Source organism: Choloepus didactylus, chromosome 4, assembly GCF_015220235.1.
Source record: "Choloepus didactylus isolate mChoDid1 chromosome 4, mChoDid1.pri, whole genome shotgun sequence".
In the NCBI taxonomy this organism is placed as follows: Eukaryota; Metazoa; Chordata; class Mammalia; order Pilosa; family Megalonychidae; genus Choloepus; species Choloepus didactylus.
The window spans coordinates 137,701,447-137,726,243 of record NC_051310.1 but is presented as its reverse complement, the minus strand read 5'-3'; the positions used below and the strand labels follow the sequence as shown (position 1 = coordinate 137,726,243).

The following is a 24,797-nucleotide window of genomic DNA, read 5'->3' as shown; positions in this document are numbered from 1 at the left end:
GAATGGCCCGTGTTTATTTTTGTCATTTACCAGCCTGCAGACTTCAAAGCTGAAAAAAGAATCTATAAGATTTCCCAAGAGAACCCAGGAATATGCTTCCTTGCCCTCTGCCTTTGTGTCCATTTTGTGTTTCTGATACCACAGGCTTGAGTGAGCTTATTTCATGAATGTTATTCACCCTATTGAGACTCTGGTTATAGCTTAACAAAGTCATTATCTTCTTCTTTTCCTTATCTTTCCTTTTCTTTTCTTGATCATAGCAGATGCTACTCAGTCAAGAGAAGGACCTTCTCGGGAAACTTCTCCCCGGGAAGCCCCTGCATCTGGATGGGCAGCCCTAGGTCTTTCCTACAAAGTGCAGTGGCCACTCCACATTCTCTTCACCCCTGCTGTCCTGGAAAAGTGAGTATTTCTGAATTTCTCACAGGTAAATATTACTCACCTTACTTCCAAGGAGAGAAATTAGCAGGAATAGAATTGGTAGGAGCAAGATAGCCACCCAACTGGTTTTTAGTAATCTGTATAAATCAGAGGTTACAAACTCAAAGGCCTGTGGGGCAAGCAAGGCAGATAACATTAATAAGTAAAGCTGCAGACATGAGACAGTAGGGGGCGGTAGATGTTGGTACAAACCCACTTAAAACCAACAGAATTAACATTTTAAAAATTGTAAAATAACAAGCACTTTGCAGACTGCCAGTTTATAAGCTGTGGAAAATGCAGTCTTGGGCGCCACAGTGAGGGTCTGGTTCGTGATAATTCCATCAGACCTGACAAGATCCCTCTCTAACTTCTGTAATTTTTTGTTGGTTGTGAAAGTGCTCCTTATTGAGTGTTTGCTATGGATATAGCTTTTAGCTACTGGGGAAATTATCACCTCCCTACTCTCAGGGAGAAGCAACAGGGGCAGCCAAGCTGGGGGTGGGGGGGGGTGGAATAGAGGAGCTGGGCCAAGGTGGTAAGAGACTCTCCATCTGATCAACCTTGTTCTTTCTCACCAAAGCCTCCCAGTATCATTGGTTGGCCTTGGACAGGACATACTGTCCCCAAAACAGGAAAACTAGAGCCCTAGGGAAAAGAGGTGGGAGAAACATACATGACTGGTGGTGTCCTCGTAAATTCATTGCCACACCATTTCTAATGACTTCTCAAACCCTATTACTGGTTAAAGAACTGGTCCTTGGCCTTGCATAGAGAACAGAAGCTGTCATGGTCATTGATGCTAGAGGAATGGAGAAAAGAGAAAACATGAACAAGAGGGTCATCTCTTCTTCCAACCACTTCTTCATTCTCTCTGTTCCTCTTCACAACCCTCTCTACTTTTGAGGGGAAGAAAAGCTTAAGCTATCAAGAGACTGGGTGTAAACTGGAAACAAGGTTTAATGAGAAGATTCTATGGCAGGTTCAGAGCCCATGGCCACCTAAGTAAGTTGCATGGATCTTGTCCAAAGAGTCTCCAAAGTGCCGTAGCTCCCAGAATCCCACAGGTGAACAGTCCACTTAGCAGGTATGCCTTGATATGTTCTTGACACCTTTGAAGAAACTGAGTTTAGAACTATTCTTTTTAATTTATGAAAATTTCCAAATATAAACAAAAGTAGACTGTGAAACTCTCATGTACCCACTATGCAGCTTCAATAACCATCATTTTGCTACTTGTTTCATTTATCCTCCCCCCACCTTTATTTAGCTAGAGCTTTTAAAAGCAAATCTAAGACATGTCATTTCACTTCAATATGCAATTCAAAAGCCATTATCAGAACCAATAAAATTAATTTCTTATAATATCCAGTCCATATTGAAATTTTCCCATTATCTAAACAATGTCTTTTTATGGTTGGGTTCATTCATATCAGGATCCTAACAAGGTCTACTATTTCAGTTTGCTTATTACAAATAATTTTTCAAACTGAATGGAATCAGATTGTCTTCTGCAAACCTGCTTAAAACAAGGAGGTAGATCCATTTATACCAGGAATCAGCTTCTTTGGTCATGTGTCTTTTCAGTACAGGGTCTCAGCATTAAGCAGTTAGCCCCTGAGTTTGCTGAGAGTTTGCTCTCAGTGAGGGAAGCTATTTTATTTTACTTACTCTGAACTTCAGAGACAGAGTGGGTGAATCATAATCCTTGGTTCCTAAGACACTCTTTTTTGGTCAATGCAAGACAAGACCCTCCTTCCTTCCTTCTTTAATACACAGCCACACACACAGAAACACACACACACACACAAGCCATAAAACGTCTCCCTCTGTGAAAACTGGGACACTGACAATAGGTCCATCTACCCACGTGATCCTTTCCTGCCCCATTCCCACCCCCTAATAGATGTAACCACTGTCCTAAATTCTTTTCTTGTTTTCCTTTTATATAGTTTTATATATATATGTAAATATATTCCAAAAGTATATATTTTGCTTTTAGTTGCTTTAAGCAATTATAAAGAATATCAGGCTATACATAATATTTGGAGATATACTTTTTTCATTCAAAATCACATTGCTGAGATTATTTTGTTGTGTCATACAGCAGAAGCTCATTCATTTTGACTGTTATATAATATTACATTATATAAATAAATCACAATATTTGCCCACATTCTTCTTTCTTTCCTGTTTTTTTTTTTGGGGGGGGGGGTATAGCACAAAGTCCTAAGGGTGGTATGAGGGTAGGGGTGAAGTTTTTAACTTGAGTTGCCTGATGTTTCTGTCCTAGGTACAATGTTGTTTTCAAGTACCTACTGAGTGTGCGCCGGGTACAGGCTGAGCTGCAGCACTGCTGGGCCCTGCAGATGCAGCGCAAGCACCTCAAGTCCAACCAGACTGACGCAATCAAGTGGCGCCTAAGAAATCACATGGCATTCTTGGTGGATAATCTCCAGTACTATCTTCAGGTCTGTGCTGAGGGATAGGTAGAAGGAAAAGGTATGAAAAGAAGTCTGTAATGTTGGAAGGAGGCATTAAAGAGGAGACCACAAGCCTACATTTGGTATAATGCTATGGTTTGAGAAAATTCAGGGGCTCTATCACTAGGCATGTTTCTTGGAGGCATTTTAGAGCAAAGTAGAAATAAATGGATGAAGGAAAATAAAGAACAAGGGTCCTCATCAACAATGTATTATTTAATTATTGTTGACTTGACCCTTTGCTTTAACTTCTGGAATCCTATAGAACTTATTAACAAAGTTATAGTCAGTGAAGGGGATGTGGAGTGAGTGGACTGCATTAGGGGAGGTCTGCCAAGACATTGGAGGTTGTTACGATTTAAGCAAATAACTTTGTACAAGACTATGTAAAATAAAGGGGTCTTTGGCCAGCCTTAAAGTGGCTTAGAGGAAAATGAGTGAGGACAGAGAATTTCTATTTCACCTTGTTGAGTGCTCAGAATATGCAAGATGCTAAAATTATATATGTAATTCTCTGTCAGGTAGATGTGCTGGAGTCTCAGTTCTCACAGCTGCTTCATCAAATCAATTCTACCCGAGACTTTGAAAGCATCCGACTGGCTCACGACCACTTCCTGAGCAATTTGCTGGCTCAGTCGTTTATCTTGTTGAAACCTGTAAGTAGGATTGGTAGGTGGTTCCTCAGACTGCTTCTAGCACCGACTGTTCCCTTAGGCACTTTGAGTTGACACAGACAGGAACTATGTTTAAGCAATCGTTTAACCTCCATTTTTTTTTTAAAGAAATTTTTTTTAAAAAAAATTTTGAACAATTTACAAAGGGAATCTTAAAAGGGAATGTAAATGTCTTTAACTTTTGAAACATTATATAATAGGGGTGGGTGAGAGCTATAGATAAAAATATATGCTTAACCCTCAGCAGAAAGGATTTTAAAAAATTCAAAAATCTTCCTGACATCACAGAAAGACCAACCAAAAAAAAGATGCAATTTACTTTCTAGAAATCCAGGGCCATTCTGTTGTTTGAAAGTTGTTTCCACAGACGATTGAAGTTGTGTGTGTGTCTCCTTCCCTTAGGGCACTGGAATCACCTGGGAAATTTTTTTTAAATCTGAGATCCAAACCACTTAAATTAGAATCTCTGGTGTGGGACCCACATCAGTACTTTTTACGGCTCACAAGGCAGTTCCAATTCTAGAATAAAAAGCAGGAAGATTGAAATGATCCCTTCTATTCTTTTCTAATATAAGAGTTATACTTTATCACTGATGGAAGCTAATTGTTATTCCTCGGTAGTGTTACTACCACAAACATTACAGACTTCTCTTTTATATTTGGGGCTGTTATTTTTGCTGCACCAGGGGAGAGTGAATTATATAGATGTCACTCCAAAAGGTTCTGTGAATTAAAAACAACCAAGGGTCATTGTGACAAGTAGACTCTTCGCCTCAGATGGCATGGATGTATCCTTAGAGAAAAGCAAAGTATCAGAGCAAGTCGTCATCATTAAATATTTATTGAGTGCTTACTGTATGCAAGGCACTAGGGATACAGAGAGGTATAACTCATGGCTCTGCCCTTAAGGAGCTCACAATCTAGTTGGAGAGAGAGAACATATATTTATACAAAGATAAGTAACAACACAGTGGCCTAAATAAATGCCAAGTCAACAGTACAGATAGTAAATATAGAAGAGAGGGAAGTGGAGATTCACTAGAGGCTAAATTGGGGAAGGGAATGCTTCACTGAGAGAGGGAGGACTTAAACTGGTATTTAAGGGAAAAGAGGATCCCAGGCACAGGGAACAACATGGAAGGAAAGCCCACAGGCAGGAACACACTCAGTGGGACCCAGGAATGATGACTGGTTTAATGTGGCTAAAGTGGCTTAGTTAGGGCTAACTAAGACAATGATAGCTTCTTTGCCAAAAAGGGATGAGTTAGTTTCACTCATGTTGCATTGTCAGGGGCAGGACTTACAAGAAGCTATGTCTATCCTGCAGTCAGATGTTGGAGAGTGGGAATAAGTCAGCTCTGAGATATTTTCCCTAATCTTTAATTTCATAGATGCATCCTCCTCTTTCTAACACCAGCTGTTTTTTGGATAGGTGTTTCATTGCCTCAATGAAATCCTAGATCTCTGTCACAGCTTTTGCTCGCTGGTCAGTCAGAACCTGGGCCCACTGGATGAGCGTGGGGCAGCACAGCTGAGTATTCTTGTGACGGTGAGTCTGCATAGGCCGTGTGAGGTATACAGCCCTGTCCAAAGGACTAGAGATCGTTTTGCCAATGGAGAATCATGGTCTTTCTCTCTGAGTCAACAGAGCATCTCCCCAGCACATGTACACAGAAATAAGATACAAAGATTAAAAGTTTTCTATCAATTGGTTTTGAAGCAGATAAGTATGTGCCACCTCACAGCATTCAAAAATAATTCAGCCCCGAATAGTGTTCAGCCCACAAAATTTGTACTGGCTTTGTTCTCATTTTCTCACCTGTTTCACTGAGATTATATTTATCTGCCTGTCAAAAAACCCTCAGGCGCTCCACAACCCCAGTACATAATAGAATACATTCATTTTAAACCAAGTGCTAAATTCCTACTGAGAATAAGAGAACACTTGCATAGGAAGTCATGTGTTCTGTGGCCTTGGGCTGAGAAGTCAAGTCATTTTAGGAGCTAATAGAAATGGGAATGTGGGAAGGCCAGGTGGTTCTGTAGAATTCCAAACAAGGCTTTTCTGAGGTGCTTCCCCACACTCCTACACCCTACCCCCTGTATTCCTCACATGGACATATGGTGAATTTAAGAGGGACAACAGCTCAAGACCTTCTCTTTGCAGGGCTTTAGCCGCCAGTCTTCACTCCTATTCAAGATTCTTTCCAGTGTTCGGAATCATCAGATCAACTCAGATTTGGCTCAATTACTGTTACGGCTGGATTATAACAAATATTACACCCAGGCTGGTGGAACTCTGGGCAGGTAGATGTTGAACACCCCTTGGGAAATTCATTAGGCTTTTTTGGTTTGTTTTGTTTTTAATGAGTTGTAGAATTCCAGAGCTGGAAGGGGACTTTAGGTATCATCCATTCCAAATACCCTCATTATATAAGCAAGCATACTGAGGCTCAGAGAAAAGGGCATGTGTCTGTTTATCTTCACTAATTTTAAAAAGATATTTTCCAGTAAAAATCATCATTATAGAAAACATGAAAAGACCTAACACTGAGGTGGGTTTTAAGTTCTTTCCTAACATGCTTTGCTATGCTGGGAGGTAGTGTGGCTTCAATTCCCGGTTCTGACATTAACTGGCTGTGTACATTTGCCTGGCTGGCCACTAGCTTCCTCATTTTTGAAAAGCTTCTAATGTTAAATCTTTTTCTTAATCTAATAGTAAGATTCAGTGCACTGTACTTGGCAGCATAAAGCTTCCTTCTGTCTTCCCCTCTCTTTCTAAAATATAATTAAGCAGCTTCTTTATAAAAGATTTTAGCCGAAGAGCCAGATTAAGATGACAGCTAGATCAGCAGTTGTCCTGATTCATATTTCTTTGAAGACAATGTTGGGAAAGCATGATATTTAATGAGAATCTTTTTTTTCTCTTGTAGTTTCGGGATGTGAAATTTTCTGGCACATAAAGTGAGATGACAGTCAAGCACACCATGTTCCCAAATCTGTAAAAGAAGGTTCAAAACATCCCATTCTCTAGCCACTCACCAACGTCTGCAGCCTAGGGAGAGGGCTCTACCTTTTCTCCTAGAAACAACTACTGAATATCCAGGAGGACAAATCACTCCCATACTTCCCATGTGGAAGGGGTCTGCCATACCTTCGGTGAGTTCTTAACTCATCCACCAAGAAGACTCTTCACATTAACTTTCCCCCTGCATGACCCTCTGATGGCTTTATATGCAACAGTCATTTATTGAGCACCTACTATGTACCTAGGTAATCTTCAAACAGCAGGAGATAGAGAATAAACAATACAGATCAGAAAATTAAATATTTTGTGGGTCATATGTTAAAAAAAAAAAGTTTATAAATAAAAAGCTGGATGTTACCATCAAGCAGGAAAGGAAACAGGCTTCCTTTCTTACAGCAAGTAATTTATACCTACTACACAGATTATTAAGTGTAAATCTGAAGAATGTTGTCAATAATTTCTAATTATATTATTTAAGGCTGGAAAAGGGCAAGTCTAGCTAATGACAATACATTTAAAGCATTTTTTTTTCAAATCAAACAAAAAACTGAGGTTAAACTGCAAGATTTCAAATACTGAAAATATCCACCCCAATTATTCCATCTTAGTAGACCCACAGGAGTTGAGGTTCTCCTAATATGCCCCAACCATCAGTGGTGACCCTTAATGTTCACATCAATCAGTGTAAACCAAATACACAGCTGTGAACAACCCCCTCCAAACATCAAAAACAATGCAGTATACTGACTTTAGTTTGTAGCTACTGAATCTGGTCCTCATATCTACATCTTTTACCACCTACAACTACACCCTTATTCCTTGGCTATTTTCACCTCAAGATGACACCTCCCCCACCCTGGCCCCCAGCTGCCTCTAGACTGGAGTCAGGCAAACTACAGCCTGCTGCCTGGTTCTTTAAATAAAATTTTGTTGGAACACAGCAGTAGTCATGCATTTACATACAGCCTAAGATGCTTTTATGCTACCACAGCAAGGTGAGTAGTTTTGACAACAAATATCCCATAAAGCCTAAAATATTTACTATTATTAAAAAAAAAAAAGTTGTTGTTCTCTGCCCTTTACAGATTGAGAGGATAATGCTAGGGTTAGGGAAGGAATAGCTTCCAGGAATTGTGACAACAGCAGCAACAATTTCAAAAATACACTGGCCTTCTGGCTAGAGCTTTTAAAACATTTCCAAGTATTCCCACGTGTGCTTCTCATGTTTATCCGAGCATATGGCTGCTGCCCATTCATAACAATTAGTACTCTTCCCCATTAGCTGTGAGAGTTGGGAATACCCACAGGTCAGCTTCAGTGCACTCCTCAGGTCTATAAAGAGACATTTTTTAAAAACTCAGGAAATCTAGAGCTGTACCTGATTTCACTCAACTTGTGGCACAACTATTAATCTGGGCCCTCACCTACTTTAAGATCAGATATTCAGAAATACATTATTTTAGACAGCCAAGGATAACCTTTTGATAATGAAATGCCACAGAAAATTTTAATTCACTCCTAATTTTTTATTTATTTTCCTTAGCTAGCTATCCTCCTAACATGAACAGGTCTATTAAAAACCTCAGAGAAGTTACTATGTTTGTCTTGCTATTTGTTCTTAAATTAAGCTCAAAGGAACGGATGAAGAAATCCCAGTTACTACAACAACCAAAGAGATTCAACATTTATTTTATCATAAAAGTCCAGCAAATAAAACTATATACAAGATCCATGCAAGGAATCCAGTTACACACAACACATTTAAAACCTGGTTAAAACAGAATCTTCACAACAGCAGGGAATAAAACCGCTAAGAACAAATATCTTTAGTGAGAAACATAGTCGTGTTTATATTTTGGATGCTGCTTGAATCCAATTCTCTCCCCAACAATGAGGCACTGGATCACCCACTCTTGTGACACCACAGGCAGCTGTAATGCTTCAGCACACTTAAGCACCGAGGCTGGGCACGAGGGGTCTGTCACCACCACATCAAATACCCCTAAAGCAATATCTGCAAGAATGGGACAAAGTGAACAACCAAAGCAGATTCAATTTAGCCCTCCATTAAAAAGACAGATGTGCCTTCAAGCCAGTAAGTCCCACTCTGTCCAAGCTAATGCTCTTTTATGGCAAAACAGTGCTACTGATCACAACCAAAAGTGGAAAGTTATAAAATCACTCCATGCTGAACTTAAATGTTTGGCAACTTCACCACTGGAAACCATGAGAAGCAAGAACAGCCCAATGCTCTACCCCTTAAAGGTGGTACTTTTTTTTCTTAGAAACATGGATAAGGTCAACCTATTAGGACTGAGACTTGGACCTTAAGGCCTACCAGCTAAGGGCTTCCTTGAGCAATCAAGACACACACAAACTTTCTAGATACCTTTGTTATGAGCACTTGAATGGTGCTGCTTCACGGAGGCTGCCCCACCAGTCATGAGGATCTCGGACCAGAGTTCCAGGAAGTTCTGCTGTTGGTCTGATACCAAGAGTACCTTCAGATTCTGGAAAGGGTTATCACGGGGTTGCCTATGAAAGAGTCAGAGACACCACCTTGCAAGTGGAAGGGATCTTGGCATGACAGATAATACCCAGTAAACAGCCTTTCTGGCCATGACTCAAGTATGTCTGAATGCTTTCAAAATTAAACCTTCTATTATGTTACACATCCCCTCCACCCCATCTCCACCTTCCCTCCTTCTGTGAATGATGGGTATTTTCTGGGATACTGGCCAAAAGATATGGCAACTCATCTGACGTCCATGTTTGTCCCTGAGCATGAATAATGCAGATCATACCCCTGAGACTATATTTTTTAATGCCTAGCTTAAAACCTAGCTCCCTAACCTCACAATTTGGGAATACTGAGCCTACATACAAATCCTTATACATTTTCAAAAGGTCCCTGACAAATGTAAGTAAACTAAATGAATTCCTGAAATAATTTCAAACCTACTCATATTCTATAATTTACCCTTCAGTTCTTACACTTACTCTCTCGCTTAATTTCTCCTTTCCAAAAGCTCGCTGTCTTCCTCTCTGTACAATTCTAGATGGACTCACAGATACTCACCAATCCAGAATTCTTTGCTCCTCAAGGCTATAACCAGCTGGCAACAGATAATTGCGGTAGTTCTGGAGCTGGTTGGCATGGCAACTGTCATGGACCCAGACATGAGACACACAAGGAATCCCACTGGCAAGGCACAGGAAGTACTTCCGGGTTCGACAATGCTGATCTGCAATTAGTAGACACTGGTAGGCTGTGTTACACTAGAAGAAAAGCGACAAAGCCAATTGGTCTGGTAACTTCTCTGGAAAGCCCCTGAACAGCAGCCCTAGTAAGCTATAGAGAGCAGATCTGAGGACTTTCAAATGTTATCCAAAATGTGATTTAGCCTGTCTTGCTCAAGGCCTCCTTTCTCACTGAAAGGCTCAAGTAACTTCCCTAGACATTCTCCCTGTCTCACCTGCAGCAAGCTTTCTGGGGGCCTAAATCCTCAAGGAGCAACCCAACTCCATGTATTCAGCCTTTCTGGCTAAGGATCAGCAATACCGTAATAGGGATTTCTATTAAACTCAAATTTCAATGTGTGTCCTGGCAACCCAAACATCGCCCCTTAATGAACCCAAGATTCTCTCTTTTCTTCCCTGTATACAATAAAAATTCTATTTCATGCACAACTTTTTGGCAGATTCCCAGTTACTGAGATTTCTGGCCACTTTACCCAAACTCTCCCACTTCTCTCAGGTCTCTTCTCAGTACAGCAAGTGGACTCTTCTCATCACTGCCACCCTAGGAAACTATACAAACTCCTCACCTGGGCTTCATTGAAGTCTTCAAGGATATAACCAGCTCCTGCTCGAAGCTGGGATTCTGTGTACTGCTTGTTGAAAGGAGGAATTTCTAAAAATTCTATATCAAAAACAGATAACCAACACAATCAACAATTACTACTAGTTGGTTTCGCATTTGCTATTTTATGCCTGGCTTCTTACTGCCCTTTTTTCCCACACCCCATCTATCTCCACAGCAGTGTGTCCCAAAGACAGGTCAAGGCCTTCCCCACAGCTCAGAAAGAAATCTGTCTTGAGACCTATAAAATGCTGCCAAAAGAAGGGACAAGAGCGAGAGGGATGGGGAAGAAGAGGAATGGAGTTAAGTCCTAGACCTAAAAACATCAAAGGTTCCTGAAGAAAGGCTGCACTAAGACTTCTGAGTCATGGGACTGTTCATGGGTAAGGACACATAACCACTTTCCACAATGATGTATTCCAATTTGAATACCCTTACCATCAGGGAGTTCATTCTTGTGTCTACCCTAAATATCTCCTGCTGCAAACTAAGCCCATTTCCTCTAGTTCTGCCTTCTGTGGCGATAAAGAATAGCTGATCTGCAGTTCTTACAATAAAGCCTTCAAATTCCCCCTTCAGCATCTTTTTACCCCCTTGTAGACTAAAGTTTTGATATACCAGAATGCTCAAAGAAAGTATGGTTTTTAAAGTTTAGCTCTTATTAAGTGAACGTTAGCCAGAAAATCCTGTTTCAACCTTTTTATTGAAAACTATCTACCTTTGATGATCTTGAAGTACCTCAGGACACTGAACATCAATGACTGCTCTATAGTCTTGAGGGTGAAGTAGAAGATATGAGAGATGAGGCTGAAGCTGTAATGACCCTAGGCAATTAGAAATTGCTTCTTTTGACCAAATATCTAATTTGAGCTTGTTTTGTTGTCATCTGCTTCTCTCATATATAAATAACACATTAAAAAAAAAAAAAAAAAGAAAAGAAAGACATTAGAGATTTAAATTAATTAGGAGTTCTGGGAAAGTAAGTTCTAGTTAACTGAAATTTTTTTTACAAATAATCCAACCAGTGCATCAAGTTCAATGCCAGAACCACATCCCCTCCCGTCCTCACAGCCAGTGGCAAAACCTGGTAGAGCAGACCCATTGCAGAGATGGCCACCCCCACTTTGATGCCCTCCCTGCCTAATGGAGCTGCTCAGTCAATGTTTATGCCCCAGTCCCAGGATTCTAAACCTTTGTTTAGGTCTCATTTTCCAGCCTGTTCATTTTTATTATTCTTTTCTTAATTTAACATTCTTCACATTCATCTCAAAATGAAAACCTAAACTAGAAACTAAATAGTTTTTATAAGAAATCCAGAACATAGCAGGGCTATTTCTCAGCTTTGTCACAGCATCATTTTGGCCCATCTCAGTATATCATGTCACACTCAGTACCAAGACTCCACTTCTGAGTCACTGTTGACCCCCCTTGGTCCTCTATTTTTCTTAAGACTTCTATTTTATTTCTCCTGAATCCAGTTGTTTCTAATCCTGACCTATTTAGATTTTAAACCCCAATTTTATTTCCTTGTATTTGTGTAATTTTTCTCAATTAGTTTGGATTCAACCTTCTTTACTTTTGAGGTACCAGCTACACTATCCAACTGGAGGCTAAAATGAAAAGGTTGTTAATTCCGTCATCTAAAGCAGGGATGAAGACACTAAATAAACCCAACTCCAAAATAAATCCCTGTGGCTCATGGGTCCCTGATGTACATCCCACCTAGCAAGACTAGACACCATATTCTTAACTCAATAAATATGTCTCATAAAATGGATTCAAATATTTTACTGAGTTCCTGATAAAAGCTGGCGTCTAACAGATTTGCATTTTCTGTAAGACCTATCACATAGTTTCTTGAAAACTGTAATTCTGTAGAAATTGTTTTTACAGACATCTCCAGCCTTCATAAGACTAAGAAACCCCCAAGCATACTCTCAATGCCCCCCCCCCCAAAAAAAACAAGGATTCCAGTGCTATTAGGGCAGTGTGCAAGGAAGAACAAGCAAACATAAAGCAGACACATTTACCATAACCATACTTTGTACCAGAAATCTGGAGGCCACTTAAAACAATTGTCCAAACTCCTCCTCATTTAGATAAGGCCTACCTCCCTTCACTTCTGGTCACAAGATGGGATATAAAATGCTTGCTATATCAGCAAAGAGGGAATAGTGAAAATTTTTATGAGTTTACTAGATCTCACACAGGCTCATAGATTTTTAAGGAATTGGACAGTCTGCTTCTCATTCCAAAGTCTGCTTTCTTGACTATGCTGGACTAAGCAACAAATAAAACATCTGTAGGACTGCCACGTGAAGTCCTGGTTGGGCTAGGTAAGGGCTAGAAGTTTGTTAGAAAATAAAGAATGGAGTCTGGCAGTATCATGAAAGCAAAAGGAAATCAGACTGTGAACACTGTTTTGATACCATGACTGACCTCTTTGCAGAATCCTCAAGGGAGTATCCCTATCTGTATACTCGGACAAACTAGGCTTTGTACACAAGCTTAACCTGGAACCTCCCACACACCCCACACTACCACAGCCTGAATCCCCACCCAACCCTCATCCTAGAGCTTCTCTGCTTAAGACTCTGTCTCTTTCCCTTCCAAATAGCATAAACCTCAATTGTAACTCCCTGATCACTCTTCCAACATCTCTGTATTGATCTCCACATGGCTGTGATTAATGAGATATATGTTTAATTAGGAAAAAGTCATCCACACACCTGAAATGCCAACCACAGATCTTTACTGTTGCTATTTTATGATAACCACATTTCCTAATGTGACTCCTTCTTGCAAAACACAACATTAGTCAAAATTCTAACTTGTAAAACATCATTCCTTCAGGACCTTTAGCTTTCATAGACATAGTGAGCTATTGCCTTCGGTCACTTATGGGTATACGTTTGTATCTTCTAATTCTGTTCTCCTACATCACAAACTCTATGAACAGCTGAAATAAGTTTACCTCTTCCCACTGCAGCCTTCACTCACATACTAAGTAAAAGAGAACACAGACTAGCAACGTATGGATTTAGTTTAAGGTTAAAAATAGGTATAAAAGTTGACAAGGAAGGCCTAGAAGCTGTAGGTCTTAAATCACCCTGTGGTACCACACATCCCCACATTCCCAAGTCTTACATACAGACCTCAAGAGAATAAACCTCACCCTGGTATGTGTTGCTCTAGTGGTTGCCCCTAGACCACAAATGGGAAAGAAAGTAGGGCATTTAGAAGCCTGATGATCTTGAGTGATTAGAGTAGGGTCAAATGAACACTGTATTCTCATCCCAAGTCTATCATTATTGTGTGCTAAAAGTAAATTATTTAGCTTCGCTTAAGCTTGTGTCCTCACCTATAAAATGGATAATAACATCTAACTCCCATCTGTCTCACAGGATTGTTTTGAGGAACCACTCACTGAGAGGAATTTTGTGAAAACAGTTATAAACCTAGATGCAGAGTGCAAATTTAGTTTTACTTCCCTGACCAAGATCCCAGCTATCACCTGTCCTGGCAGGGGGAACACACAGGCTCATAAAAGTGAATGAAAAGGAAGGAAGTGCACATGTGTCAGGGCCCCAGGGCTTCCCAAGGCCTTACCCTCCTCCTCTTCACTGCTTCCTGTTGGACCATCTGGCAGTTTGGAGCGGCTGGCCAATTTATCACTGGTTGTAGCCATGGTGAGGAGAAAGGCATAGCCCAGAAACAAGGTCTTGTTGAGGGGCAAAGGCCCTTTCTGCTCTTCCAGGGCAGAGGGTTCACCTGTGTTGTCTCCACTCTCACATGGGCTTACAAACTCTCCTGCCCCTACTGCACCTGGGAAGGACAGAGACACAGTTACAACAGTTACAGAGGAAAAATGACCACTGCCTAGGCAAAGGCCCTAGTACCACCAGGCCTTAGCACCAAGCAGGAGGTGATGGATAGGCAATGTTCTTGCTGAACTTATTTGAGATATGAACCAAAGACCATTCCTATGGCCGACATTCTAAATGGCCAACAACCCAGAAGCAAATTTACAAAGCAGGGAAATTTTACATATTTAAATTGTACACACTCATGACAATGCATACATTGTTCTCAAAAAATGAAAATCAATTAGTATTGTTTTTATATAGCCAAACCAAATACTTCTGAGATCATCCGAAGAAAGAGGTGGTTCTAATACGAACATGGAGTAGGTAAAAGTAAAAAGCGTTTGGAAATCTTCAGCCCACTTTTTCTGCCCAGTGCTCCAATTTCCCCAGGATATGTGATACTTTGAAGCAGTCTTAAAAGAAAAAAACATTTTTTTTTTCATTACCAAGAAAAGTCCCCAGAAGGTTCTTCTACTCTATCCCCGACCCTCACCAGAATGGTACACAGAATACTTGATAATAAAGTGTTTTTACATGTTGATGGAACCACAACAAAACATTCTGCTTCAACATCCTAGTTTCTAACACGTTGGGTAAGTGAACCAGCCAGTCCAGGACTCCCAGAACGCCCAGGCTAGGAGTGCCCCAATTAGTCCTTGAGAAGAAAACAGATAGCTGACCTGGAGAAGCTGAATCATAGGTCCTTTAGGAGGCTAAGATGACAGACAGGTCATGCCTCCCTAAAATAAAAGCAGCAGCAAGAGAACAGTTTCAGAGGCAATATGATGTAGTATTTATGGGCCTGGACTTTGAAGTCAGACTGCCTGAGTTTGAATCCTGGCTTAACTTGGTCACCTTGGGCAAGTTAAGCCAACCTTCTGTGCCTCAGATTCTTCAATTGGAAAATGAATTTGTAGCACCTATACTTTCTAGAGATTATACGAGGTAATATATATAAAGCACTTAGCTCCATATCTCACACATGGTGAACAGTCAATAAATGACAGCTATAAATATTGTTGTTTTCAAATACCCTAAAACACTGCAGAGGTGTTAGGTAAATATGGAGATGACACAACTGAAATACACAGGAAACAAAAGAGCTCTGGTGCCAGGACAATGCAACCATCACGGTTTGCTATGCTCAGAGTTGCTTCAGGGCAGAAACTGAGCACCTTACTTCAGTATCCTCAGAACCTGCAGTTACAGGGTCTGAGTCACAGTAGACACACAATAAACAATAGATGGGTTGATGCCTCTCAACATTAAGCATGAAGGGACTGGAAAGGGATTGTCTGGGGGGATAGTGGGGATTGGGGGGAGGGGCAGATACACAGGCTGAGGTACAGCCTTTCAATATGAAGTCTGAGAAAGCCAGAGGGCCCCAAGCACAAGGGAAAGGTGAGCAGAGTTTCCAGGAGGCAGAATATGGTGTTAAGCAAAGGAAGATTACTAAGACAAATTTCACCTATTTCGAATCTGCTTAAAATTCAGTACTTCTTTCCTTCAGTGAATGCTTACGATCAAATCCTGGCCTCCTATCTACCCCCACTGGACTCTGGCAGAAGATATGGGGAAGGCAATAAGCTGTCTCTGATTATTACCTGTGTGTTTATGCAGGACCCAACTCTGTAGCCAGGAAAGAGGAGCCCATTGCCACATATGAGGCTCCAGCAGTTGAACCTGCGTTCCGCTGTGGTCTGAAGGAGAATGAGGCAAAAGGCAACACTCACCAGGTTTCACAGTGGCAGACTTCCGACCTCGTTTAGCAGGGGACCGTTCCTCTTCAGAAGTTATAAGTTTTCTTTTGCCTGAGAGAACTCCCATTGAGACACGAGGGCTTTCTGTGGTCTTTCGGGGAGGGGTTGTGCTGCTGCTGCTGGAGGCGGTGGGGGTGGCTGGGGAGCTGTTGTTAGTGCGCCGTTTCCGCTTCCCTTCCACCAAATTGTCTATGGTAAAATAAGCCAAAGGATGGTCAACCATGATCTGAGGCCCTGAACTCCAAGAAGCTGGGCACAGCCTGATCTAGATCCCACAGCATTCTTTCCCCTACTTCTCACAGGGGTCAGCAGCCTATTCTAAAGCCACCTTATTTTCTGTTCCAATCTTTGCCATTCTGAAGGTGTATTTGGTCCCTATGGAATTGAGGAGGACAAAAAACCCTGAGAATTTACTATTAGGAAAGAAATAGTGACAGGCAGTGGCTCCAGAAAATGACAGCCCATCATGATCTGATAAGCCACACACAGGAATAATAAGAGTTAGGGAAGTATTACCCACTGCTCCAGGAACCACTCCTCCCACCTCAAGCAGGGCAGGGGCCCAAAGAGAGTTTGTTCAGGAAGCAAAGGCCTCACCTAAGCTGATATCTGCTGCCTTGGTGAGGGGCGTTACTGCCTCATAAGGGCCAAGTCCATACTGTTCTCTCAGTCTGTTTCCTTGCTCCAAAGACAGGATGACAGCCATTCGCTTATACCACTTCCTCTGGCCTTCTTTCTCAATACTATAGTACAGCTCCCCAGATTCTTTCCTATGTCCTTTCACCACTCCTGAGTTGCAAGGAAAAACAACGAAGAAGCATGCTGTTGTCTTATGTTGCTAGGCACCTTCTCACAAGGACTCTGCAAAGTGGGCCTGAGTCAGGGAACTCAGAAATTCAGCAGTACACTAAGGTAAAGACTGAATATTCCAGCCATCAATCTCAAATAATAACAACACCTAGAATGTGTGCAGTACCACCCTGGGGTTGGGACAAGGAAGGTTTCTTTACAGAAGGAGGCCTTTAATTATAAAATAAAGCTAATACCCAAAGCCAGCATTTATGAGTTGTTAGTGGTTCAAATGGTTCTTTTGAAGTGAAATGGCATGTGGTTTCTAATGATCCCTTTATAACTTACTAAACCTTATCTTCTTTGTTTCTTTGGAGGCTGAGTGATAATTCTTGAGTTAAGGTGTAGGTGAAAGATGACATCATTCTAAGAGAAAAAGCATATGCGTGTGTGTGTTTGGATCTATGTGTGTAAGTGTGTGCAGCAAAATCAAAATAGAGATACAGAACAAAGAAAAGAAAAAAATAAGTCTTGCTCAATTTTTTCTCCCTATTATCTAATTTGCAGCTCTTGCTCTGATCCAGGACATGAAAGTATGGACTCAGGTTAGAAAGAGCACATGTATGGTAAAATGAAACTGAGCTGGAATTCAAGAGACTTGAGTTTAGGCTTAATTCTGCTACCACCAAGCTGTATGATCTTGGCCAGACCCTATTCCAATCCTGTGAAGAGATATCTCTCTTTCCCCTCTATCAATCCAATAATTTACAGGGTTGTTTTAGTCTAAAAATAGGTATGTATGCAATATAAAAACAAGGCATTAATATAAACATTTTTTCATTCCTATAAAAAGAAGAGTCCACTTTGTTTTCTCCCTTTAGCCTGTCACTGAATGAAGGAATAAAAGAAATTCAGAGCCTATCCCACCAAGGGAAAGAATAAAGAGAGAGTAGGCCTTGATTCTCTCCTTATCTATGCCACATCATCACTTTTTCCTTTTTTTTGTTCATTCTCTACCTTAAATCCCTGCTGCCAAATGATATCACAAAGACCGTCCCCAAAGTACAAAGAAACCCAAGGTACTGAAGAAATACTAGTCTAGTGTATACTAGTCTAGTGAAGAAATGCAGTCTAGTGTTGACATTAGTAGACAGCCTCAAACTGGGAGTCAGTTTGAGGCTATGAAGCACCCTGGATACAGAATTGTCTATCTTTGTTTTAAAAGGGCCAAATATAGACCTGCAAGATTAGCTTTGACACCTGAATAGGGTGTGAGACCTGAATGGATGTGTCTAATACATATAAATAAATACAAATTGTGAGTTACAGGTCATAAAAGACCCCAATTCCTGTGCTACTCCTAACTGATACCACATACAGATAATGGTGTTATCCAAAACTAGAAAGTGATGAGGCCCATTTGACAATGAAACAAAGGGGCGAACAGTAACTACTCAGAGGAAAGGATACCAATCACAAGAGAGCCGAGACAGACTTCAACAGGCAAGCTACTGGCTACTTCAACAATAAAAATAAAAAAGGCATCATTCTTCAAACCAGCGAATAAGTAATGAGTGTGCAGGCATACAAACACAGCAGTAACAGCTTCTTCCTAAGCAAAAAATATCTCAATTATATCTGCCACACTACAACTACTGGGTTCCCACCAAAGCAGGGAGTAAGTTTAGAAGTCAGCAGTGAAAGAACAGAGTATGGAAAGGGAAAAACAGTAATATCAAAGTGGAGAAACCTAACAAACACAACTCAACCAAAAGAAGAAGATTAATATCATCAGTGATGTTAACTCTGTAATGATATGTGGATATCAGGTACCCCCCAATATGATATGATGAGAAGGACACTTCACCTATGTAGCATTGTTTTCAGAAACTCCCAACTCCAGTCCAGTTATGAGAAAACATTAGACAAACCCAAATTCAGGGAGATTGCAAAATATCTGGCCAATACTCTTCAAAATTGTCAAAGACTAAGAAACTGCCATAAATCAGAGGAAACCAAAGGAGACATAATAACCAAATGCAATGTGGTGTCCTGGGTTGGATCCTGGAACAGAAAGAGGACATTATGGAAAAACTGCTGCAATCCAAATAAAGTCTGGAATTAAGTTTATAATAATGTACCAAGATTGGTTTCATAGTTTAAACAGATGTACTTTGTTAATGTAGGATGTCAACAATAAGGGAAACTGGGTGAAGGGCATAAGGGAACTCCCTGTACTATCTTTGCAAGCTTCCTGTAAATCTAAAATTATTCCAAAATAAAAACTTTATTCAAAAACAAACAAGCTCCAAATGAACAGACAAAAATGTCAGTGGTGAGAGTAACCAGTGTTGTAGGAATGGGATTTCTGACTTTAGAGACCCCAGGCCAGAGTGAATGCTTTTTGTAATTGCTGACAGAACCAAGAATTGCCCCAGGGCACAGTACAACTCTACAGATTGTGCTTCTTTTATTACCTGCACTGAAATACTCATCCTCCGAAAGGGCTGTCACTTCAGTATCCAGTGGGATGGGGTCACACAACAGAATGTCTTTGCCCAACACATCACACTCGTACCCATCATCAAAGAGCAATTTATACTTCCCAGCTCCAACATCTCGTGTGATTTTCCCAGAGTAAAAATAGCCATTGGATGACCACTTGGCTACAACACGGAGCCCTACAAAGCTGTTCCCTGGAGAGGAAGCATCTAAGCCATCAGAGGGGCCAGCAGAAGCCTGGAAAGGAATCTCTGGAGAGTCGCTACGACGTAAAGCACCAGCACCCATGTCTGCTCGTCTGGTGGAATCTGGCACTCGGGACACAATACGAGTGAAAGATTTATCATCTGGTGACATGCTGGGTGAAATGTCCTCTATGCCCAAGGGGCCAGGCACAGCTGTTTCTCTGAAGAGAGATAAGAGATAGGATAAAGCAATGAGAATAAGAAGAGAGATGAGTACATATCTACCAATTTTCCCACTTCTTTGTTCATGGGTCTCTTCAGCTCATTCTTTGATAATCCCATCACAGGCATAAGCCTGGTTTTTCAATGGCCTCACTCTGATCCCTGCCCACTCCCCAGTAAGTATGGGCCCCTCTTCTCCCTCTTGACACCCCACATACTCTCTATGCCCCTTTCTTCTCTCTACTCCCTTTTTTTTCTGAACAAGTCATAGACTACTTGTATCTCACACTACCCGGGTACCTGGTTCCAGTGGTCCGAGAAGGCGGGCGGCCCCTTCGCCCGCGCCCACGAGGTGTGACTGGAGCCTTCCCTCCCTGTCTGATGCCAAGGCCTGCATCACCATCCTCCTCACACACTGGCGCCCCTGTCTGACTGACCCCTTTTCTAGGACTAGAGAATGAAGACAGGTTAGTCTGATAGCACCTGCTACTGAATCCTTTCTTCACAAAGCTTCCCCTTGGCCATCAAACTACATGCTAGGCCAACATGTGCTGGGTCTCCAGGGCAGCAGGAGCTGGTCTACACACCCACCACCAAATTCTCAGCCAGGAAGGAGGGAATGTGGGATAACACTCAAGGATATTCTTATCCATGAAAGCCTGTTCCCCTCCTAACAAAGCTTCCTACTGCTGCCCTCAAAAACAGCACACACATCTGTGCCCTGCCTTCTCCTCTTCTTTAGGCTCTGGACACTGGCAGTGAATAACAAAAAGGCAAGAGTGCATCAAAGTTGGGCCACTACCCCCAAACTTCCTATATTCCCAACCATAACACCCATGGGGGTGGTAGGAACAGGTACCCCCAGAATTCCTCAAGTCCCCACCAGGTCTTTGCCAACAAAGAGTACCTCCCACAGGGCTCTACCAGACCTCCCATGCAAACCCCAAACAGGACAGGAACAAATCAGGAGAAAGAACTGATTTATCCTAGATAGAGGATGGGGCAGATTTCCCATTACTCCCCTTTTCCTGTGATATTAAAATGCCAGCAACCCTGCCCCTGCTGTGGCTCTCCCTCTGGAGACCCTGTCTGCACCTCAGTTTTCCTGGGCCTCCTCGAGAGCTGGGTAAGGCAAAATCTGCGGGTTCGGTCCCGCTGGTTTTCCCTTTGAGTGGTCCGGCTCCTCTCCCTGAGCTGCCACTGCTGTGCATGGCTGAGAGACTCGTCCCACTTGAGGTGCGGTGTAAGCTGGATGCCTTGGAGGAGAAAGAGCTGATATCCCCCAGGTCACCTGAGGAGCCCCCAGTCTGTGAAGCAGAAACTTCGGTTTCACACTCCTGACACTCTACAACTGGCTCTTCAGATTCCTGAAAGGAAGAAATGGATACAGAAACTAAAAGAAGCCACAATAACATAATGCTAATGTGACAGTCGAAACATTCTAGACATGGAAAGAAATTTCAACTCAGAAAGGAGGGAATCAGGAGGAAACTTTCTGGAATAATGAAAATGTTCTATATCCTGTTTTGGGTGGTAGTTTCATGGGTATAGACAATCGTCAAACCCTAATGAACGAAATGCTTAAGATCTGTGCATTTTACCAAGAATATACTACACCTTGATAAAAAATAAAGGTGGTATTAGTTTGAGAAGAGAGAGTCCTCTATATTGAGCCTAGTTAAATTATCTTTTCATTGGAAAAATTCACAACCTTAGACTACTGAGAAATGAGAAAGGGTTCTAACCCAGAGGACAGAGATCAATCCCTAACTGAGGGAAGACAGAAGGTGTAGGTAGAAAGGTTACAGGAGGAAAATGATTGGTGATTAGCAGTCCTTCTGAGTACCTGATTAAGCAGTAGGTATCATTTGATGTTTTTTGATATTAATTATTTTATATAGCCTTTCAATGAGTAATCAAGGAAACAGAAACTTACAGGTAAAATAGGCTAAAAAATGCTATTACTGTTTGGGAAAATGAAGACTAAAGAGGTTATGATCAAAATATCAGTTTTCAATATGTATAAACTGCAGGAATATCAAACTGATTTTATCTCACATGTCTACTTCAGTGGACTGGTTTGGTTTAGCTCTGTTTTAAGAAGCCTTCTGAGACTAAATCCCAGGGTCAGTGACAGAAGGTTCTAAAACCAGTCAGCAATGTCTACTACAGGCACAGGATTGAGAAATTATAGCATGGGTGCCATAAACTCGCCTTGCTGCTCTAGACTGTTTGTGTAATATTCTGCTGTCATAGAGGATACGGAGAAGTACAAGACAGACTCCTTCTCAAAGAGTTTACAATCCCTCTGGAGAGAAAGAATGTACATGTACACTCAATGCACATATATATGTGCATTTAGATAATACTATGATTAAAAGACTCCATTTTTTTTACCACTCCCTTCTTGAAAATCTCTTCTCCTTTAAAATCCATAAAATCACTTTTGCATCCTTTCATTCAACCTCTTTGGCTACTCCTATTTATGCTTCTTTTGAGGTTCCCCTTTCTCTGCTTATCCCTTTAAAATTGGTATTTCCCAGGACTCTGTTCTCATTCCTTTTCTCACTTTTACATCCTTTCCCTGGACAGTCTTACTATACTCATTCCAAACTCACAGATAAAAATGCCTACTAAACTCTTCCCCTTAGATGTACCACAGATACTTGAAATTCAAAACATCCGAAACGGAATCCATTATCCATCCTCCAATTCCTTGCCCTAATAAATGAATCCTGGATATCCCAGGTGAATACCACAACCCCTGCAGCTCTCTCTAGCAGTCTAGCAGAGACTGGTTTTTTCCAACCAAACTTCGATACAAGAGTTTGGAGATGAGAGACCTCATTACTCCCCATTGATAACTACAGACCATTTCTATCTCCCCACCTTCCACTCAAATCAAACCACTATTTGGCCATTCTGTTAAACAAGACCCTCCTTTTGTTATCGACCAATATCCTCCCAGTAACTCTCTCTCATGCACTGAAGACCCTAAATCCTGGTTCACAGCTTCTCCTCCCTCCACAATCTTACTTCTATCTTTATTCTCAGTGGCTTACATCCTCTAAATGACCTACCTGGCACCTCCCAGTTTCCTGATCCAATTACCACTATTAACTTCCCCTCTCCTCTACCTCAGCCATCTACTCCCATAGTAATTACCATAAACTGTACTACCTCCAAAATCTCAATTATAATCATGCCACTCTCCAATCACCATCTACTATCATTCCAACTTGCCAGCTCTAGCTGGATCCGAATTAGCATGATTTGCCATAGACACTTGACGAAAACACATGTGAGCCCAGAACTTGAGTAACTTCCCTCTCTTGGACATGGCAAATGAGTTGGGCAAGGCCTTCTTAGAGGGCTGGGACTCTGGGCAGCAGGCCAGCATGAGTAGTCATGCTGTTAACTGTCTATAAGTAGAGTACTGCTCTTAAATAATGACTGAGGCCCAGACCCCAAGTTAGCCTGTAATGATCTTTTTTTAAGACGTATTTTCTAAATGGATTTGTTTAATTGTTTTCCTGTTTGTCTCCCCTACAACAATACAATGTAAGACATATTAAGACAGAGATCTTTGTAGTACTTTCCCCCAAATCTAGCACAGTGCCTGCCACAAAATAGCCTCTCAAAATTTACTGAATGAAGGCTCTTCATTTCAAATGAGCATACGCTACCACCATTCATCAAGTTGCTCAAGCCAAAACACCTGGAATTATATTAGATTCCTCCCAGATTCACCAAAGCTGATCAATTCTGCTTTCTAAATATTTCTTATATATATATTACTCTCCTCTCAATCCCATCCTAACCTGACACTCATTACTTTCTTGCCTGAACTATGCCTCTAACCTCAACCCACTCCAATCCATTGTCTCCCTGCTGTCAATGTGACTTTTCCAATGTGCAAATCTAAGCATGTCACTCCCTTCCCCAAAATTCTTTAAAGGATATCCATCCCTCAGAAGATAAAAAGTTAAATTTGTTCCTATGGTATACAAAGCCCTTGATGCTGTAGGCCTTTACTAATCTCTCCATATCCTCTCTCACTATTCCCCTCCCTACAGATTCTTTAAATTTTTTTTTTTTTTTATTAGAAAAGTTGTGGGTTTACAAAACAATCATGTATAAAATACAGGATTCCTATACAACACCCCACCCCCGACACCTTGTACTGGTGTGGAACATTTGTTGCAACTGATGATAGCTTTTTTCTAAATAATCATACTATAAGAGATCACTTGTGTTGTACAGTCCTATGCTTTACCTTTTAATTTTTATTCTAGTAATACATACATCCTAAAATTTCCCGTTCTAACCACACTCACCTCTATACTTCAGTTCTGTTTATTATACTCACAATAATATGCTACCATCACCACCATCCATTTCCTCATCTTTACCATCAACCTAAATAGAAATTCCATACAAGTTAAACATCAACTCCCCATTCTCTAATCTAAATCTATCTCCTGGTAACCTATATTCTAGATTCTTAGTCTTTGAGTTTGTTTATTATAATTAGGTCATAACAGTGAGATCATATATTCTATATCCTGGTAACCTATATTCTATATTTCATGTCTATGAGTTTACATATTAGTTTATATAAGTGATATCATACGATATTTGTTCTTTTGTGTCTGGCTTATTCCACTCAACATAATGTCCTCAAGGTTCATCTATCTGTTACATGCATCAAGACTTCACTCCTTTTTACTGCTGAATACTATTCCTTTGTAGGTATATACCACTTTTGTTTATCTATTCATCAGTTAATGGTCACCTGCATTGCTTCCATCTTCTGGCAATTGTGAATAATGATGCTATTAACATTGGTATGCAAATATCTGTTCAAGTCCCTGCTTTCAATTTTTCTGGGTATCTACCTAGTAGTGGGATTGCCAGATCATACGGTAATTCCATACTTAGCTTCCTGAGGAACTGCCAAACTATCTCCCACAGCAGATGCACCATTTACATTCCCACCAGCTATG

General features: G+C 41.0%; 2 protein-coding genes across 13 annotated transcripts in view; one reads left to right on the top strand and one right to left on the bottom strand.

Annotated features, from left to right (window-relative positions):
* TUBGCP4 (tubulin gamma complex associated protein 4) overlaps nt 1-6,969 on the top strand; it is a 32,171-nt gene extending 25,202 nt beyond the window's left edge. Inside the window, exons 13-18 of one of the 5 annotated variants that reach the window (XM_037834156.1) lie at nt 264-402; nt 2,714-2,891; nt 3,425-3,559; nt 5,010-5,126; nt 5,745-5,884; nt 6,511-6,969. In XM_037834156.1, the coding sequence (XP_037690084.1) occupies nt 264-402; nt 2,714-2,891; nt 3,425-3,559; nt 5,010-5,126; nt 5,745-5,884; nt 6,511-6,523 (722 nt within the window). In that variant the 3' untranslated portion in view covers nt 6,524-6,969. Of the gene's footprint in view, nt 1-260; nt 403-2,713; nt 2,892-3,424; nt 3,560-5,009; nt 5,885-6,510 lie in introns of those variants that run through there. The other 4 variants (XM_037834155.1, XM_037834154.1, XM_037834153.1 and 1 more) reach the window with 4 other exon arrangements.
* TP53BP1 (tumor protein p53 binding protein 1) overlaps nt 4,400-24,797 on the bottom strand; it is a 141,327-nt gene continuing 120,929 nt past the window's right edge. For 4 of the 8 annotated variants that reach the window (XM_037834143.1, XM_037834145.1, XM_037834144.1 and 1 more), the window contains 10 exons: nt 20,887-21,158; nt 20,092-20,241; nt 19,360-19,790; nt 16,691-16,882; nt 16,067-16,282; nt 14,077-14,292; nt 10,433-10,527; nt 9,685-9,884; nt 8,995-9,140; nt 4,400-8,619 (listed from right to left, as the gene is read on the bottom strand). In XM_037834143.1, the coding sequence (XP_037690071.1) occupies nt 8,432-8,619; nt 8,995-9,140; nt 9,685-9,884; nt 10,433-10,527; nt 14,077-14,292; nt 16,067-16,282; nt 16,691-16,882; nt 19,360-19,790; nt 20,092-20,241; nt 20,887-21,158 (2,106 nt within the window). In that variant the 3' untranslated portion in view covers nt 4,400-8,431. Of the gene's footprint in view, nt 8,620-8,994; nt 9,141-9,684; nt 9,885-10,432; nt 10,528-11,198; nt 11,357-14,076; nt 14,293-16,066; nt 16,283-16,690; nt 16,883-19,359; nt 19,791-20,091; nt 20,242-20,886; nt 21,159-24,797 lie in introns of those variants that run through there. The other 4 variants (XM_037834146.1, XM_037834147.1, XM_037834148.1 and 1 more) reach the window with 3 other exon arrangements.